Source organism: Oxyura jamaicensis, chromosome 4 (assembly GCF_011077185.1).
Source record: "Oxyura jamaicensis isolate SHBP4307 breed ruddy duck chromosome 4, BPBGC_Ojam_1.0, whole genome shotgun sequence".
Taxonomy (NCBI): Eukaryota; Metazoa; Chordata; class Aves; order Anseriformes; family Anatidae; genus Oxyura; species Oxyura jamaicensis.
The window spans coordinates 65,217,376-65,234,731 of NC_048896.1; the positions used below are offsets into that span (position 1 = coordinate 65,217,376).

The following is a 17,356-nucleotide window of genomic DNA, read 5'->3' on the forward strand; positions in this document are numbered from 1 at the left end:
ACTCGAGACACTGGAAAGATCACAACCTGTAGCAGCTCATGCTGAAAAAGTTGGCCTTCCCTATTGGAAGTGCTGATAGTGGTTATAGTTGATGCGTTTGAATATGTATGTTATTATCATGTGTTCATTTTTGTTCTCTGTACTGGCTGACATTACTACTTGACTTGCTCTTCTGTTTCACCTCAAACAAATGAAAACTGAAATGCCTCCTGAAGGCTCATTGTTTACTGAAATCTGTATACTATAAAAAAAACTAACTCTTAGCACTGCTTTCTTGAATTTAAAAGCTACGTTTATCCATCTGAAATGGGTAGTGTCCTGTGCCTGTCTAAATTTACAAGCAGCTCTTAAGTTGGAGCATAATAATAAATGCATATGAGCTGACAATATTTCTTACTTGAGCTATCTCCGGAGAACTTGTCGGGAAAAATATCAACAAAAGATGACTATGATAGGGGCATATCATTAAAAAAAGAAAATCAGAGGGAAAAAAATCCTCCTGTGCTCTTTTTAGCTGCTTATTTCATCTTCATTTTGGGAAAAAAAAAAAAAAAGTCAAGCCAGAGGCATGCAGACTAGGTGCTTTCAAAGTTGATCTTATGTGCTAGTCAAGGAGTCTGACGACATTGCTTTGTTTTCCTTACTGAAAAAAACTGCAGGAAAGCTGGGAGCAGGTGGGATTCCTTGGGCTCGTCCTTGCAGATGTTGCAGGCCCCGGTGGCTGGTGAGCATGGCGTGGGTGAGCCTGGCATGGGTGAGCTGACCTGTGCCCTGTGTGCATAAGGCAAAGAACCAGCCCAACGGTTTTCAGGGATCTCATTTGTGTTGATTGGTTCGTTTTTCTTTCTTGTATTGTACTTCTCTATTTCATTATCAGTTTTGAATAAAAGCTGTAGTGACTGCATTTGTGTGTGTGGTTTTCTTGATAGAGGGGAGAACGGCAGTCAGGGCTCTGCCATCTAGATGTGCTGGCTGCGTGCGGGAAGTGGCTCGGAAATGCTCATCTGAGGCTGCCCGTATGCGGCTGCTAAATTGGGTTTGGTCCTTTGAGGCGTGATGCACTCGGTGTATTAGAGACTCGAACCCTGTCGCCTCGGAGCTGCTGTGCTGGGCTGTGTCATGTTTGACCACATAGCCTACGCAAGCTGAAATTAAAAGTTTAAAAAAGAGGGAGAGAAATAAACACTGCTCCCAGCCTGGGAACATTTGACTCCCGTTGGGGAGGAGCTATTTTAAAGCGCAGACGGAGGGATGGCTATTTTTGCCCCTCAGCCAGACTGACTCAACTAATGCCCTATACTGTCCAAAGTGTCATGTTGACCAAATTCTTAAAAAGTAGAATAAAACAGAACAGGAAGGGTCCTTCAACCAGCATGAGGCAGACACCGAGGGAAGCTGGAAGTACCTGATCTGTACTGGATCCCCTCGGGGTGAGGTGTGCTGCCATGTGCTGTGCCTTGCTGCCTTATTCAGGCATGTGGTTTTATTAACGAGGAGGAGCGGAGGTAGAGGCCGGTGTGGGTAATGTGAGTGCTCTTCCACCACAAGCACCTGAGATGGGCAATGTCCATGGGCATGTGTAGCTCAAGTTCCTGGTAGTTGTCACTTCAGACACACGGTGCACGTGGAGCCTTCTGGAGAAGCACAAGTGTTATTCATCACGTGTAATACCCTGCTGAGTTACGTGCCTTAGTGCTGCCTGTGTGTTCTTGGGGGTTTCAAACACATTTTGTGTTAGGAACAAATGCTGTTTTCCTCTGATGGAGGTGGAGAAGGATCTCAAAATGGCGAGGAGCCGTACTATACTGACGGTGGGGTGATGGGGGAGACCTGAACTTGTGCAGCCCCATGAAGAGGTGGCTGCATGGGCAAGATGTGAGCCTGGGCTAGGCGGCCGCACACACAAGGCCATGGATCGGAGGTGAGGGTGGGTTGAGGTTCCCCAGGTCTGGTGTGTGTGTGGGGGGTTGAGGCCACTTTTGTCCAGCAGACCACGCAGTGCACGGTGTCACTGCCCGGGCACCGCCTGAAACCCTCAGGGCAGCATTTGCCAAGCACATCAGTCCCAAAGTTAGTCAAAAAACAACATCAACAAACAAACAAAAAACCTGAAGGGAATCTTTGTGTACCTGCATGGGTTTCTCTGCACAGAGGTGTGAGCTGGGTGCGTGAGGGAAATGCTTAGTACTCAGTTCTCACATGGCCCTTTTTTTTTTTTTTCTAAAGTAAATGTGAAAGTGCTTCTGGTTGCGTTTTGAGTCACTGCAGGTTTCTCTTGTCCTCCTGACATTCAAAACTCAGTATTCACACCATTTTTTAGGAGCTGAGGGTGAACAGGAACCACTTCCTGGCTCTGGGCACCAGCACCTTCTGCTGCTCGCCTCCCGGGCCGCATCCTGCTCCTCCAGGCTCTCGCGGGGCTGCAGTGATGCTTCCTGTCCGGCTCTGCTGGGCAGAGGTAAATATAGCCGGAGGGCGGCATAATTACAGCAGAGGAAGGCGAGGAGCGTGGCTGCCCTCCAGGTACCCGCGTCACGGGGAGCGGCAATGGTACGTGACTGGGGCTGGGGGCACCTCACCCCAAATCATGACCCGATGCAGCCCTGGCTCCTTCCCCGGGGGGATTTGCTGCTTGATGCTTCTTTTGGGGTCCGGTCCCCTTCCCAAGCAGGGATGTGAGGTGGCGCTGGGTCTTCAGGGGCAGAGTTAAATACGGGCTGGACACGAGGAGCAAAACAACACATCGTAATTGTTCGAGGTGCCTAAAATAAGGCCGGTGATGTACGCTTGCATCTGGTGGGGGCCAGGGATATAATTTGGTCGCAGGTCAAGAGGAAAACACGTCCCACGGTATCTGTGAGGGGAATCGGGTGAGGAGGAGGGGAACGACGACAGGAGGGGCGCAAATTTAGCAAGGAAAACAGAGCGCAGGCCTGTCAGCTCATTAACAGCCAGCCCCGCCGCTCGTGCCCCCCCGCCCGCCACCAGGAGCTGTTTTTGGGGCCGGCGTCCCGGTGGAGGAAGCGTGGGAGGCCGCTTCCCGCCGACACCTCCGCACCCGGCCCCGGTGCCATTGGCTGCTGGTGGCCCAGGACAGCGGTTAAATGCCGGGGCAGCGGCGTCGGGCTGGCAGCACACGCGCTGCACGCTACCGCACGCGTCCGTGCCTTGGCTGCATCGCACCAGCAGCAGGATGAAGGCTGCGCTGCTGGCGCTGCTGATGCTGTGGGCTGCGGCCTGCGCCCACCCTGTGAGTACCCCTACGCAGCCCCCGAGCCCCAAATCCCGCTGTTTCTGCCCCCCCAAACTGACGTGAGGTGTTCTCTTGGTGTTTAGGTGCACAACCGCCTCTCCGCGCCCCTGGAGCCTGAGGTAAGGTGCCCGCATCCCATGGCAGTGGGACGGTCCCCTTGGGGAGAGATGCTGCTGCGGGTCTGGGAGCTTTGCCCCATCAGTTTAGTTTTTTAAGCTGGAGGGGCTTCAGCTCAGGCGACTTTCTCTCTCCATGCATGTTTTCTCTTAACCTGAAGCGCTACGCTATGCTTGTGCAAAAAAAAAGAAAAAGAGTTTCTGTGCTCTCTGCGGTTCAGGCTACCCTGAGCTCAAAGCCTTCTTATTCCTGTATCTGTGCGTGACGACCTGTCCCATCTCTGCAGGATGGAACGGCACCTAACGCATAAGGTGGCAGTCTCTCGTAATGCCTGGTCCCAGCTAAGAAGGGCTGGATGTTTTTCTCCCACCCGCAGTAGCAGAGGGGATGAGGTGGGAAGCGCTGCGGGTCCACAGAGGCTTGCATGGCTTAGGAGGCAGCGATGCTCAGGCACCTTACATGCTGTTATTACCTGCAGGACGCGGTGCCGGGGGATGAGGTGAAGGTACTGGGCCCCCTCCTGGGCGGTGGAAACCTCGGTCACCTTCGTGCCAGCGTGGGGCCAGGGGATGTTGGTGACAGGGACCTTGCTGTCGGGAACCACGTGGAGCAGGACCTTGCCGAGCATGACGGGCTGCCCGCCTGGCCCGGGGACGAGGAGGATGACAGCGGGGACGACACCTTGGACGGTGAGGAGGGCGAAGGGCCCAGCTACGGCACTGGGGATGCTGGAGGACATGGTGACAGCAGCAGCAGCAGCAGCAGTGAGAGTGCAATGGCCCAGCACCGCTACAGCAGGTACCGAGGCAGCTTCAAGCGCGGAGGGGGCAGCAGCAGCAGCCAGGAGGACGAGGAGGAGAGCGCTGGCTTGGGTGGTGAAGGCATGCAGGGAGACGACCCCTCAGTTTTTGACAATCTGGGCGGAGGGCGACGCATCCGGGGGGCCTCTGTCAGCCCCCGGGAGGACAGGGACAGCCGGTCCCCAGAGGCCGAGGACACTGACTCCACGGAGGACAGCCCCTCAGCTGAGGAGAAGAGCAACTCACAGGAGGACAGCCAGGCCAGCAGGTCTGGGGAGGATGAGGACAGCCACGATGAGGACAGGGATAGCCCCTCTAGGGAGGCCTCAGATGAGGAGGCCTCAGATGAGGAGGCGTCAGATGAGGAGGCCTCAGATGAGGAGGCCAAGGAGTCCACAGAGTCCGCGGAGGATGGCTCAGAGGAGGCAGTGAGCGCACCAGAGGGGCGCAGCGGCAGCAGGGAGGAGCAGGCGTCCCCTGAGGACAGGAGCGCACCGTCTGACCTTGACAGCGAGGAAGAGCAGAGCAAGTCCAGGGAGGAGGAGGAGGAGGAGAGTAAGTCCACAGAGGACAGCTCGGAATCAGAGGAGGATGGGAACGGCTCCAAACCTGACAAGGATGCTCCGAGCGCATCGGCCGAGAGCCACAGCGCATCCCCGGAGGGCAGCGACGAGGATGACGAGGAGGAAGACAACACAACAGGCGAGGACAGCACATCCACAGAGAGCACCAACAGTGCGTCCCCAGAGGATGAGGATGATGAGCAGAGCCACTCCCAGGAGGACGCCAGCTTGCTGCGCAGCCTGGGCAGTGAGAGCCGCAAGCGGCGGCTGGACGCCTACCGCAGGAAGCCAGCCGCCGACTACGATGACAACGACTGCCAGGATGGGTACTGACAGCAGCACATAACTTATTGTTTGTGCGGACGGGTCGGCTTCCTCCGGGGAAGATGCTATGGACAAAATGGGTGAGAGCTGGCCACGTGGGGCAGCCACTTGTGGGGGGATGCTGGACACGGGTAAAACCCAAGTTCTGCGTCGCAAGCGGATGTGTCCTGGCACTCTCCCTAAAACTGCCCACCTGTGCTGCACGGGGAGTCGTGTGTGGAGTGTGCCACACCATGTCAGGATGGGGTGTATGTAATATTTTGTAAGAAATGTACAGAAAGCATTCTATTGTATCCTTTTCATGTCAATGGCACTTACCTTTTTGAAACTGAAACGTATCCTGTGTACATCTTCATCAACATTAAAAAACATCAGACCCCACTGCTGTCGGCTTTGCTGCTTTTCTTTCCCAGAAGGCTGCAGGGGTTTGGGGGTGGAGGAGCTGCTGGGCAAGAAGGGGTTAACCCAAACTGGGCCCTGCCCCCAGCTGGGTGAGATTTGGGGTAGAAAAGCAGAAAATGGGCTGGGCCCTAGGAAGGATGGGGCTGTTCTGTAAGGTGGGCAGGTTGGTTTGGGGTGCCTTTTTGCCATTTTGGGCACAAATCTGAGTTGAAATCAGAGCTGCAGAGGGGTGCCGGGTGGGTGCCTCATGGGCCAGGCTGTGAGGTTCTCACGCGCAGCAGGCAGAGGCACTGCTTTGTTTTATTGCAGCTGCAGGGAGCGGGTTTCTGGAGGAAGAGCTGAGTCTGGAGAGGAGAGGAGGCACCACCTGCTGCTGCCAGCCGAAACCCGGTGCTGTGCCACCTGCAAAGCACAAGGCAGCGCACGAGGTCCATTACGGCGCGCAGCACCCCTTACAGTGCACGCACCCCCAGAGCCTTCCTTTGCAAAAGTAAAACGAGCACCTGAGCTGGAAAGGGCGTGCTGTACGCAGTCAGGTGGTTGGTTGTGAGCGTCGAAGCCCATCCGTACCAGTTGCATGGTGACTGATCGCTGTGGGTGTTGGCACGGTCCTCCTGACGCAGCAGCTCGGCCACGCACCGCACACGTTGCAGCCCTGCGCTGCTGCTGCTGGAGCGGGCAGCATCCGACGGGTTCGGGTTTGCGACAGTTCCGTGATCGCGTTTCAGGGACCTGCCCTGTTTCCATGTCCCTGCGTTTCGGGAGCATGCGTTGCAGCCCCAGTCATTGCCTGCTTTTAGCCGGGTGCGTAAATAGCATTAATTCCTTTGATGTGGTTTCGTGCCTCAGAGAAAATGGAAAATTATAGGAAACGTGTGTTTGCAGTGGGCTGATGCAAGCATTTGGGTGCTAATACCTTAGCCAGATACCTGAAGAGTTTTAGGTGCTCTTCCCTCCTGCTCTTACTCTAAAATTGACAGCTTGCTGAAAAAACAGCCAGTGCCGTGCCCGGCTGATGGGCTTTGGATCTGGGGGCACATGCCACCCTTCTCCCCGCCACCTCCTGTGTGGAGTGAGCTTCTGCCTGTGTTTGCTTTACTTATTTTTGGTGCTGAGGTTTCCTGCCAGAATAGCTGCAGGGCGAGGAGATGGGACGGCACCGCCTTGCCGCGCTGCAAAAATACCAATTACAGGCGGGAACGTGCCGCTTGGCACCAGGACGGGGCGTCCCGGTGCGAGCCCCAGGCGCGTGTCCTGTGGGGCAGAGCTCAGGGGTGCCTTCCCCATCCTCCTCCTCGTCCTTCTCCTCCTCCTTGGGGCTCCGGGGGGTCCGGTCTCACAGCCCCATGTTCGTCATCGCCTGCAGTAATGAGCCCATTGTGGAGCCCCGGGTGTTGGGTTGCGGCACAGCGAGCCCCACGTGCGCCGTCACGGGTGGCATCGGGGGACGTGGGGACACCGGGGCTGGCTGGTGCCGGCTCTGCCCTGCCAGCTAAAGATAGGTGTGTGGGCACACGGTCATTATCCCCCGGCTTTTTTAGGGATTTTGGGTGAAATCAGCACTTTTAGAGTCAAAGTTCTTTTTTTAAAAGGCAGCGTCCCTCTAATTACATAACGGGTCGCCTCCTGCAGCCCAGCTCTGATTAAATTTAAACTCCAACCTGGGCAGGCTGTGCCTGTCCCCATTCCCACCTAGCCCTGTTTTTATTTTTTATTTTTTTCCCCTCTTTAACAGAGAGCACTGCAATGGCTTTAGAAAAATGTATTGTTTATATATTGTTGTTATATATATATATATATTTGTGGGTTTTCCTGGCCCAAGGCGCCAGCCGAAAGCTGTGGCCAGCCCTGCTGCTCCCTTGTAATTATGGCTGCAGCAACACCGTGGGCTTTGAAGCCCGCTGGGCACATGTAGCTCTGCCCCACAGGCACATGCTTGCCACCGGGGCCACCGGTCCCCTGGGTGGCCGTGAGGGACCTCTCCGTCCCCTCAGATGTGGGATCGGTGGGAGCCCTTCCCCAGCATCTCCGTGCTGATGTGGGGATGAAGGCAAGGACAAAAAACCAATGCCTTGCCAGTGCGGTCCCGACCTGGGGACAAACTGACGGGAAGCGTTTCGTCTCCAGCCCCATCCCACCTCACACGTTTTTTATTACACTTCTGTCCCGGGCACTGAGTTCACCAGGGGCTTCTCCAGGCAGCCCCATCTGTCAGGACTCAGCATTTTTTTGGTCCATGGTTTCGCCCAAGGGATCGTGGAAACTGGGCCTCTGAGATCGCCATTTATTTACTTTTTTGGTTGTTTTACAGAAAAAAACAGCAGCAGAGATTCCCAAAGAGGGAGGCAGCAGTAGGAAAAAAAAAAAAAAAAACAAAAAACAAAAACTGAAACCAGATTTCCCAATATTTATTTTAACCGAGGCCCAGGACCTTATTATACCCTCCAGCCATGGCCAGACCCTCAATTAAGTGCCGCGGCACATCCCTCCTGGCATCAGCACGGGGCTGGCCATTGGCTTGAAGAGATTTGGGGGTTTTCTGGGCAGGCAGGGCCAGGGCAGGGCGGCGACTGTCTGGGGGGGTGAAAGGGGGGCCCGCGGCCGCCTTATATCCCACAGGGCAGCGGCTGTGGGAAATCAGTGCCGGCCGACTCGCTGGGAGCCCCGGGTGCTGCAGAGCGTGAGTTTTCTCTGTTTGGGGTTGCATGGATTTAATGTGCTTTGGGGGGCTGAGAGGGGGCATGGGGTGTTTTCAGTCATTGTATGGCTGTATGGTATGGCTTGGGGATATGGGTCGGCTGCCTTCCACCCAGGACAGCAGCAGCATCCTGCTGGCGATGGTGGGGATGCAGGGTAGGGACCGGCACCACTGATGCCATTTATGGGGACACGGCTCCTCCAAGCAGTACCCCGTGTTTTTAGGAAGGGGTTGGCTGGGCACGGGAAGTGCAGATGCCAATGTCCCCTCTGCCTTTTGGGGCATAGCTGTGGTGTTCCCCAGGCACAGCACCAGCCTCTGCCTCTTGCCGCTGCTCCCAGCACCATGAGGACAGCGCTGCTGCTCGCCTGCCTGCTGGCCATGGCCTCCGCCTTCTCGGTGAGTGTGGGGACCATGGGGGGACCCTGACCCGCCCCACCCCCGGGCTGGCACCAATGCAGCCTTTCCCCCAGGTGAAGAGCTGGCTGCGGCGAGTGGGCGCGGACGACTCGGAGGAAAACGCGGTAGGGTCGCGCCCCAGCGGTGCCAGCATCAGCGGGGTCGCTGCATCCCTCCCCGAGTGATGGGGGTCCGCAGCGGGGGCTGTAGGGCTGATCCGCTCCTTCCTTTCCTCTGCAGGTGTTCAAGAACCGGCGCCGGTACTACCTGTACCGCTACGCCTACCTGCCGCAGCAACGCTACCAGGTGGGTCCACTGGGGGCTTCACGGGGGTCTCAGCCCCACGCCTGGGGGTTTTGCCCCCAGAATGCCCCCGCACATCTGCACCAGCACCTGCAGGGCTGAGGCCGTGGGGCTCAGAACACTGACGGGACCCAGCAGCACGCTCTTCCTCTCCGTAGGGCAGCGACTCCTCGGAGGAAGAGGGGGACGGCTCGGAGGAAGAGGAGGAGGGGGAAGGTGGGGTGAGTACTGGCCATAGGGGCCCTCCGGCCTGGAGAAGAATAAATGCAGAAATGTGAGGGACTCACACCCATGCATCATTGGATTTGGGGGGAAAAAATGCAACTGACGCTGTGTCCCCTCCTGTCCCCACAGGTACCATCCCACCCAGGAACCCAGGTGGCAGGCGAGGGGGTGGCCCCTGGGGACGGCGGGCTGGGGGGGGACGCCACACACCCCCAGAAGGTGAGCTCAGGGGGCGGGGGGATCAGTGTGTGGCCTCCAAAGTTGGGCCCTGAAATGCACAGCTGATGCTGGGTTATTCCTGTGTGCTGCAGGGCTGTAAGGGGGCCCCGAAGGGCAAGGGTGGGGATGAAGACAGCGATGAGGAGGAAGAGGAGGAGGAGGAGGAGGAAGAGGTAGAGGAGCAGGAGAACAGCGTCAATGGGACGAGCACCAACACCACAGCAGGGACAGAGGGGCCCCATGGCAACGGCACAGCAGCAGCCAAGGAGGAGGAAGAGGAGGAAGAGGAGGAGGAGGAAGAGGAAGAGGAAGAGGAGGAACCTGAAGCAACCACTGTTGCTGCCACCACTGTGCTGGACGAGGCGACCACGGCGAGTGACGGGGAGCACACCGAGGCCACCACGGCCGGGGAGCAGTGGGAGTATGTGGTGACGGCCGGGGGCCGCGGGGACGAAGGCCCCACTGAGGGCAGCTACGGGGACCACGAGGGTTACGCACGTGGGGACAGCTACCGGGCATACGAGGACGAGTACGGCTACTACAAGGGGCATGGCTACGACGTCTACGGCCAGGATTACTACTATAGCCAGTGAGCGCAGGAGCGCTTGGGATCGCGCAGCAGCCGCCTCCCATTTTCTGTGTATCTCACCAACCCAAATGCAATAAAGCAACTGAACGGAGCTGGCTCGCGAGGTGTGGTTTGCTTCTGGATGAGTGTTTCGGGTCAGCAGGAGAGGCTGCAGCCCTGGGGGGTGGACGCCAGCAGCGGGTCCGAGGGTCCCCACGTGGCCCTGGTGTTCCCACGGCAGGGCTGGCCGGGCGCCAGGCTGCGAGCCGCGCTAATTATCAGGCAATTGCGGCCCCCGGGGACAGATATTTATACACCGTGCTTTCTGTTTGCGCGGCCAGGTGGAACATTTGATAGCTGCCTGCCACCACAGGCTCATTTTTAGATGGAAATTACTGCCCCCCTCCCCAGCCCAGCATCCGCGGGCGCTCCCAGCCCTGACAAATGGCCCTGGGCAGGAGCTGATTGGCTCCAGGCCCCCCCTGGGCAACTTTAAATTTCAGCCAAGGGCACAGAGCCCCCAGCGTCGCCTGCGGGGACCAGCCTCTGAGGAGCACAGGTAACCCCCCTGTCCTGCTGCCCCTGGGGACGCCCGCCCACACCACAGGTGAGGAGCCCTCCACGGGGTGATGCTGTGCCCCCAGGAGCCGCCCAGGATGCGCGCAGCCCTCCTCTGCCTCTGCCTGCTGGGCGCCGTGCTGCCCACACCCGTGAGTATGGTGCTGCCCACTGGGAGCAGCCCACCGAATAGCCCCATCCCCTGCCCCGTCCCACATCCCATCTAATATCCCACTGAGCATCCCATCCAGTATCCATTCTAATACCCTATTAAATACCCTCTTGAATACCCCATCGAATACCCCATTAACTATCCCTTCAAATACCCATTAGCTATCCCTTCGAATACCCCCATTAACTAACCTTCTGAATACCCCATTAACTATCTCTTTGAATACCCCATTAACTACCCTATTAAATTCCTCATTAACTATCCTATCAAATACATCATTTATACGTCAAATATCCCAGTGAATGCTCCATTAACTGCCCCATTGAATACCCCATCGAGTACCAGAATACCCCATCCAATACCCCATTAGCTATCCCATTGTCTACCCCATTAACTATCCCATTGTCTACCCCATTAATACCCCATCGAATACCTCATCTATTACCCTATTAACCACCCCAGTGACTACCCCATTAGTGATCCCATTAACCCCCCCAGTGCTGTGGCAGCAGAGCCCGCAGCACCACTCAGATCTGCTTACCCCACGCCTTCCTGGGTACCACGCTGTGTCTCCCACTGGTGTTTTCCTGCCCACAGGTACCGCTGCCGCCAGCCAGGGTGAGCGGGAACTGCGCCGGACAGCACCGGGTAGGTCAGGCCATGCCAAAAATCACATGGAAAATTGGGAAATGAAGCCAGGGGACATGGGAAACATGAGCTCGGGAGGCATGTGAGGGAGGTGGTGGGAGCTGAACCCCACTGCAGGGAAGCTTCTGCCACCATTTTTAGGAGGAAATCATTTTTCCCTCTCCCCCCAAGATACTGTTGAAAGGCTGCAACACCAAGCATGGCTTCTACATCTTCAAATATGTGTACTCGTTTTCCACACGGAGGAACCAGACGCAGATAAAGGTGAGAGGTGCCGGGGGTGGTGTGGGACCCCGGGGTGTGCCCACTGCCCCATGCCCACCCTCCCCGTGCCCCCCACAGAAGGAAGAGGCTGATGAGCAGAGCGCTGTCCCCGTGCACCAGCCACGAAAGGAGGATGGGGAGGCTCCGGTGCGAGGCAGCGGAGGCCGCTATGCACTGGAGGATGGGTACAGCGCCAAGCCTGAAAACCGCAGCACCCCGGGTAGCCGTGGGGAGAGCCGTGCTCCACGCCCGGGTGCCAGCACGCATGTGGGTCCCACCTTGGCTAGCTCGGAGGGCAGTGGTGACATGGATTTGGTGTCGCTGGAGGAGGTCAATGGTGGCGAGGACATCCTCCTGCAGAGCATCCGCCCTGGTGGCCCCCGTGGGGATGGTGATGGAGGGGATGGGGGTGATGGTGGCGTGTGGGGGGTCCTGGTGGACAGGGCTGTGACATCTGGGCAGGAGAGGGTCTCGGCTGCCAGAGGGGCTGGGGACGAGGGCAGCGGCGAAGTCACCACACCTGGCCGAGGGCGGGCGGGCATCACAGGTGGCATGGGGACAGGACGTGCCGCTGTCAGCTCTGTCACCGAGAAGGAGGAGGATGTCCGCATGGACGCCGAAGGTGTGGATGAGTTCGCGTACATTCCCGATGTGGGTGCCATCACCATCACCAGGGGGCTGCCGGGCAGTGCCGGTGTCACACAGATCACCCCGGAGGATGAGGTGAAGATCTTAATCGGGAGGGCCAACATCCACATGGGTGAGCACGGCGGCACCCAGGGCAGCACCAGTGCTAGCAGCGAGGATGGTGCCATCCCCACCACAGGGACCACTGGGCCCTGGGGGCAGCCTGAGGGACTGGCCACCACAGACACCCCACGCCACGGGGACAGCATCACCAGCAGCCCTGGGGGTGGCCGTTCCACAGGGAACGATGGGAGCGGTGCCACCGCTGTCCCCAGTGGACAAAGGTTGATGGTCCCCATCCCTGAGGGAAGCACCAAGGGTGACGTTACTGTCACCACAGTGGTCAATGGCCATGGGAACCATGGCGACAAGGCGAGAGGTGAGGGGCCAAGGTCCAGGGGCAGGCCTGCTGTCACAGCCGGGGGTGCCAGCGGCGAGGTGTCCTCTGGACTGACCACAGGGGACTGCAGCACTACTGCCAGCACACTGGCTGGGCACACGAGCAGGAGCGCTGCTGTAGGGCAAGGAGGCAGTGGGGAGGTGGGGACGGCATCCCCAGTGAACGACGGGCCCAAGGCCCGGCCGGAGGAAGCTGAACTCAGAAAGGCAGCGAGGACAGAGGCAGTGTCATCGCCCAGGAGGGCAGTGGCGAGGCTGGCCTCTGGCAGAGCCCACACAGGGGATGCCGTTGGGACTGCCGCCACAGTGCCGGGAGCCCCCAGGCCACGGGGCAGCCCCCGAGCCCGGGCCCAGCACCCCAAGGGCAGCAAGGCATCGGCCTCGGCCTCAGCAGGGGGCTTCGTCCGCCTGCATGGAGGCCAGAGGCTGGTAGGTCTGGCGGCTCTGGAGCGCTCCAGGCAGCTGGACCAGGTGAGGCATGCCGACGAGCTCCACCTGCACGAGCGGGCCCTGTACAGCCTCGGCGGGGTGGGGGGCAGCCCCCTGGTGCCCCCGAGCGCCCACGCCGGCCTCTGGAGTGCCGACAGCAGCCAGTCCTCGGAGGGGGAGCGAGGCAGCCGCAGCGGGAGCGGCGAGGAGCACTCGTGGGGTGCCCGGAGGGCGGCGGCGCGGTTCCACCATGGCCCCTCTGTGCCCCTCTGAGGTGCCACCAGTGTGTGTCCCCCCCCCCCGCCACCCCAAAAATCAGCAGTGTAACAAAGTGCGTGCTCGGCGGCGGCGTAGCAAAACGGTGAAGAAAGCCCCGTGTCCTCCAGCCTCCAGCATGATGGAGAAATAAAGGCATTTCTGTCACTGAGGCTCTGCTGGGTTTTGTGCTCACAGTGGGGACTCGCGTGCCATGCGGGGCCCTGCAAGCAGCCCCCCCGGACGTGATTCCTACCCGTCCATCGCCCATCGTGTCCCTGTGCTGTCCACTGGCGAGAGCTGGGCACCATCTAGTGGGAAAAGGCTTTTGGAGGGAGAGCAGCCAGCTGCACGTGGGCAGCTGTTTATGCGGGTAAATGCTTATGGGAGGAATGTCAGCCACGGTGGGTTTCCAGCGATGTTTAGCATCTCATCCCCCTGGCACAGGGTGCAGAGGCTTTTGGCAGTGGCCTCAGCAGCAGAAAACCCCAGGTTTTACAGCTTCAACCGCCCCCCAGGCCCTGCTGCAGCTGTTCCTGCCTGCAGCATGCACAGCTGTGCTGGGAGGAGCCCGGTCCTTCATCAGGGACACCCTGCCCCACAGCTATTTAGCCCCTGAGGAAGCACCATCCCTCTTTTGGGGAGGGCAGTGGCAGCAGCTCCTCATCCTGGCGTGGCCACAAGTCTGTTTGCAAGCCCCACCTGGAGAGCTGTGGTGCCATGGAGCTGGTGGGGCCACCACTGCCATCACCCAGGTACAGCCAGTGCCTTTGTTTCAAAGTCAGGGGCACCCCAAAAGTGTGAGACGTTTGCTCCATGCTCTCCTTGCTGTTGTTTGTGGTTGCCTGATCCCTCCCCATTAACATGGATGTGGCAATGCCGCAGCTCTTGTGGTGGGAAAACCCTTGTCCTGCCCTCCTGGGTCTAGAGGGGTTGGAGAAATGCTGCAAGCAGATGGCAGTGGGGTTTTGGATAATTGTAATTAATACACAGGCTGTTTCAGCTCCAGAGGTGTCTCTGAAGGGCTCCCACCTGCCTTGTGCTGGGCCTTGTAGGGAGAGTCAAGCCTTCTTCCGCTCCTCATGCGGTTGGTGTGGCAGGCAGAGAGTTTCAGGGTTTCCTGGCACCACAAGGAGGTAGCACAGCCTTTGCCATGCAGCTCCAGGCACCAAGAACGAGGTCCCTGACCTTTAGGGGAAATCAGTCCCGTTTTGGGGGTGTTTTTGCCATCCCATGTGCACCGGAGGAAGCCAGGATGGGTGGCAATGCTGCTGGGGCTGCCCCATCAGCAAGCAGTGGGGCCGGAGCTGGCACGCTGACCTTGCTGATGGCACTGAGGAAACATGATTCACGAGCTGGGAGGCTGCTGGAAAATCTCATCTTGTGTTACTGAGCTGCTGCAGTCTGTCGCACCTCTGGAGTGGCTCAGAAGTTATTTGTGTTTCCTTGCCCTTTGGTACCTTGAGGGGCAAGGTTGGAGCTCAGCTCCTCTGGGGTCTGGATGATTCTCGGAAACATGTGGGTGAGGCTGGTGCTTGCCCTGGGTGGCTTTTTTTGCACACCTTGCTGGTGACGGTGACCAGGAGGGAGGGCAGGGCTTGCATCTCAGCATCCCTGCCTGCTTCTGAAGCACGGCTAGACCAGTCATGGCCTCCATAAACGCAGCTGAAAGGGGATTTTGCTGCTAAATGCAAGCTGGAAGGTCCTTGGGAAAACCCTTGCTGAGCCATGGTTGTCAGTGTTTTGTAACACAATAACCTCCTGGACCTAATGGGCCAGAACATGGTAAAACAGATGCAAGAGGGACGCCTTTTGGGTGACTGACTTTCAGCAGGAGCTCACACTTCCAGAAGGTCTCAGGCTCTGTCCTGTGGTCTTTGTGCGGATCCCTGGAAATCAAAATATTTGCCTGCTTGGTTCTCCCCTCTTACCTTTCTCCCCCACTGCTGCTCTCATTTCAGAAAGCACGGCTTGGATCTCAGCGCTCCTTGCATGAAGGCCAGGGGGAGGCAGTGACTGTGAGGAGGGCCAGTTCTGGTTGCTGCCCAGAATTGGGCTGATTTTGGGAATTCTGCAGGAGTATCCCATGCCCCGATGCGTGCCGCGTGCGGATTGTCAGGGCTGGTGTTTGTACACAAGTTTTACAACTGCTTGGGATCAGAAGGGGGTTTGTCATGTCGAGCAGTGGCTTGCGAGCACACGCGTGTTGTGGTACATGTTTACTCTGTGGAGAATTGCATTTATAGACTGGGGGGAACAAGCTGCTCCCAGCGAGCCTGCTGTCATTATAGGTTATGGCAGCCCTTCCCAGACCACTGCCTTAAACAGGAAGGCAGAGAGACGTCTGCCCTCTCTTCAGTTTTACAAACCAAACCCATCACAGTGTTTTGAAATGCTCAAACCAGAGCTCAGAATAACCCCATTCTTGTGCTTCGGTTTGTATGCGCAATTATACCTTGCGACAGGAAGAAAACCATGTTAATTACATTTCACAGAAAACACGTTTCTCTTCTGCTTTCCTAGACCGTTCTGCAGGGAGATTACTGTGTTGAAATACAAACACAAACAAGCCAACCAACCGCTGTTTTTATTGGAAAGCCCAATTTCCCCCTGCCACTCGTCAGAGTAGGCTCTGCTCGGATGAGGAGATTTCCTGGAGAGTAACAGCTGAACAACCTGCAGGAGAAATGCTCCTTCTGGGCACTGCTCTCTTCCAGACCCTGTTTTCAGCTTTTTTTAACACCAGAGTGTTCCTAACACCTTTCCCACTGGAGGCTTGGCTACCTGGGCAGCCTGCTGGGGTGGGCAGTTGGGAGGAGAAGACCAAGATATGAGGGTGTGCTGTGTGTGGTGGAACTGGTGCTCATCAGTGTGGTTTTTAAAGAATAATGGCTTTAGTGGGCAATAACCCCAATACAGGAGGAGAAAGTGGAGAAGAGCGAACGAGAGAGTTAGTGAGATTTAGTGGAGCATTGTGTACTGTTTGAGTGGGGGCATCTTGAAAATGCCCCCAAGCACCACAGGGTAAGATCCTTTGAAATGCAGCACAGGTGGACACCTCTTAGCTAAGGGCTAAAAAAAAATATGTGCTGGGATGCCTTGTGCATGGCTGAAAAAAAATGAAAAATTGACCCCAACATGTGTGACAGAGGTGCAAGGTCTTAGAAGCGAGCCATGGCCACTGCAATGGTGAATAGGAGAAATGCTACCAGCACATCTGCTGGATGGCAGGATTTGGCCCAATGCAAGCTGTTGGGCTTGGGTTCCTTGTGCCCCCACTAATTGCTGCATGTGCATGGCGTGGGGCAGCGGGTGCAGACGGGCTAATTGTCCGCAGGCCGTGTGGTGGTGAAACAGGAGCAGCCCTGCTGTCTGAGGCTTCAATTTGCACTGTCTGCACAGCCCACGTAACAGAAAGCCGCCCAACACACAGTCCCTGTGTGTGTGAATGCAGCTTTTCCCCACCAAAGCCTATGGGGAGGACTTCCTGCTAGAGTTTAGCAGCGATGGCCGCAGAAAGCAATTAGGTGGCCAGGTTTCTGTTTGTTCTGCTGTTCTGTATCTGTGGGGTTTGCTGCCAGTATCCATGCTGATGGGAAATCAGCGTGCTGGGAGAAATGCTGTCTTAGCTGTGGGCTGAGAGTGAGATCTGAGCACCTCTGGGGCTTCTGTGCCCTGTCTGACGCGTGGGCAGCACGGAGCTGGGCCTGACAAAAAAAAAAAAGGGGGGGGGGGGGAACTACCAGTTCTCTTCTAGCTGGCTCCTTTCTTTCAAACCTTACCTAGGACCTGATAGCTGCATGACCTGTGGGTCCTTTGCAGCAGCACTGCGAGGTCGGGCCTGCACAGAGCTACAATGAATGTGACCTGCGCTGAAAGCGATGCGAGTTACACGCCGCGACATCAGGGTGGGAAGGGTTGGTAGACATCGAGTTGAATGAAAGGCTAGTTCAAAGAGTGGTTTCCATTAGGATTTCAATGCTACTGTGTTTTGGTTATAGTCACCTTTGGTGGAAAATCTATGTAATTGCTATCATTTTAAGAGCCCAGGCCATCCAGCAGGCATGTCTTTG

The 17,356-nt window shown here is 57.2% G+C and overlaps 3 protein-coding genes across 6 annotated transcripts; all 3 read left to right on the forward strand.

Moving 5' to 3' along the window:
- The first annotated feature begins 2,262 nt into the window (after window positions 1-2,262).
- DMP1 (dentin matrix acidic phosphoprotein 1) lies at window positions 2,263-5,438 on the forward strand. Of its 2 annotated transcripts, XM_035323423.1 has the most exons (4): window positions 2,263-3,250; window positions 3,337-3,372; window positions 3,849-4,508; window positions 4,539-5,438. In XM_035323423.1, the coding sequence occupies exons 1-4, from the start codon at window positions 3,194-3,196 to the stop codon at window positions 5,064-5,066; spliced, it is 1,281 nt and encodes a 426-aa protein (XP_035179314.1). In that variant the 5' UTR covers window positions 2,263-3,193; the 3' UTR covers window positions 5,067-5,438. The 2 variants fall into 2 exon arrangements, with proteins under 2 accessions (XP_035179314.1, XP_035179313.1); XM_035323422.1 differs by having other exon boundaries at window positions 3,849-5,438.
- A 2,673-nt stretch (window positions 5,439-8,111) lies between these two features.
- IBSP (integrin binding sialoprotein) lies at window positions 8,112-9,983 on the forward strand. 2 transcript variants are annotated; one of them, XM_035324679.1, is made up of 7 exons: window positions 8,112-8,139; window positions 8,461-8,556; window positions 8,631-8,681; window positions 8,797-8,862; window positions 9,018-9,080; window positions 9,214-9,303; window positions 9,396-9,983. In XM_035324679.1, the coding sequence occupies exons 2-7, from the start codon at window positions 8,503-8,505 to the stop codon at window positions 9,894-9,896; spliced, it is 825 nt and encodes a 274-aa protein (XP_035180570.1). In that variant the 5' UTR covers window positions 8,112-8,139; window positions 8,461-8,502; the 3' UTR covers window positions 9,897-9,983. The 2 variants fall into 2 exon arrangements, with proteins under 2 accessions (XP_035180570.1, XP_035180569.1); XM_035324678.1 differs by having other exon boundaries at window positions 8,116-8,139; window positions 8,445-8,556.
- Window positions 9,984-10,271: 288 nt separating this feature from the next.
- LOC118166073 (ovocleidin-116-like) lies at window positions 10,272-13,455 on the forward strand. Of its 2 annotated transcripts, XM_035324675.1 has the most exons (5): window positions 10,272-10,430; window positions 10,516-10,581; window positions 11,199-11,249; window positions 11,421-11,513; window positions 11,592-13,455. In XM_035324675.1, the coding sequence occupies exons 2-5, from the start codon at window positions 10,528-10,530 to the stop codon at window positions 13,299-13,301; spliced, it is 1,908 nt and encodes a 635-aa protein (XP_035180566.1). In that variant the 5' UTR covers window positions 10,272-10,430; window positions 10,516-10,527; the 3' UTR covers window positions 13,302-13,455. The 2 variants fall into 2 exon arrangements, with proteins under 2 accessions (XP_035180566.1, XP_035180565.1); XM_035324674.1 differs by having other exon boundaries at window positions 10,273-10,581.
- The last annotated feature ends 3,901 nt before the right edge of the window (window positions 13,456-17,356 follow it).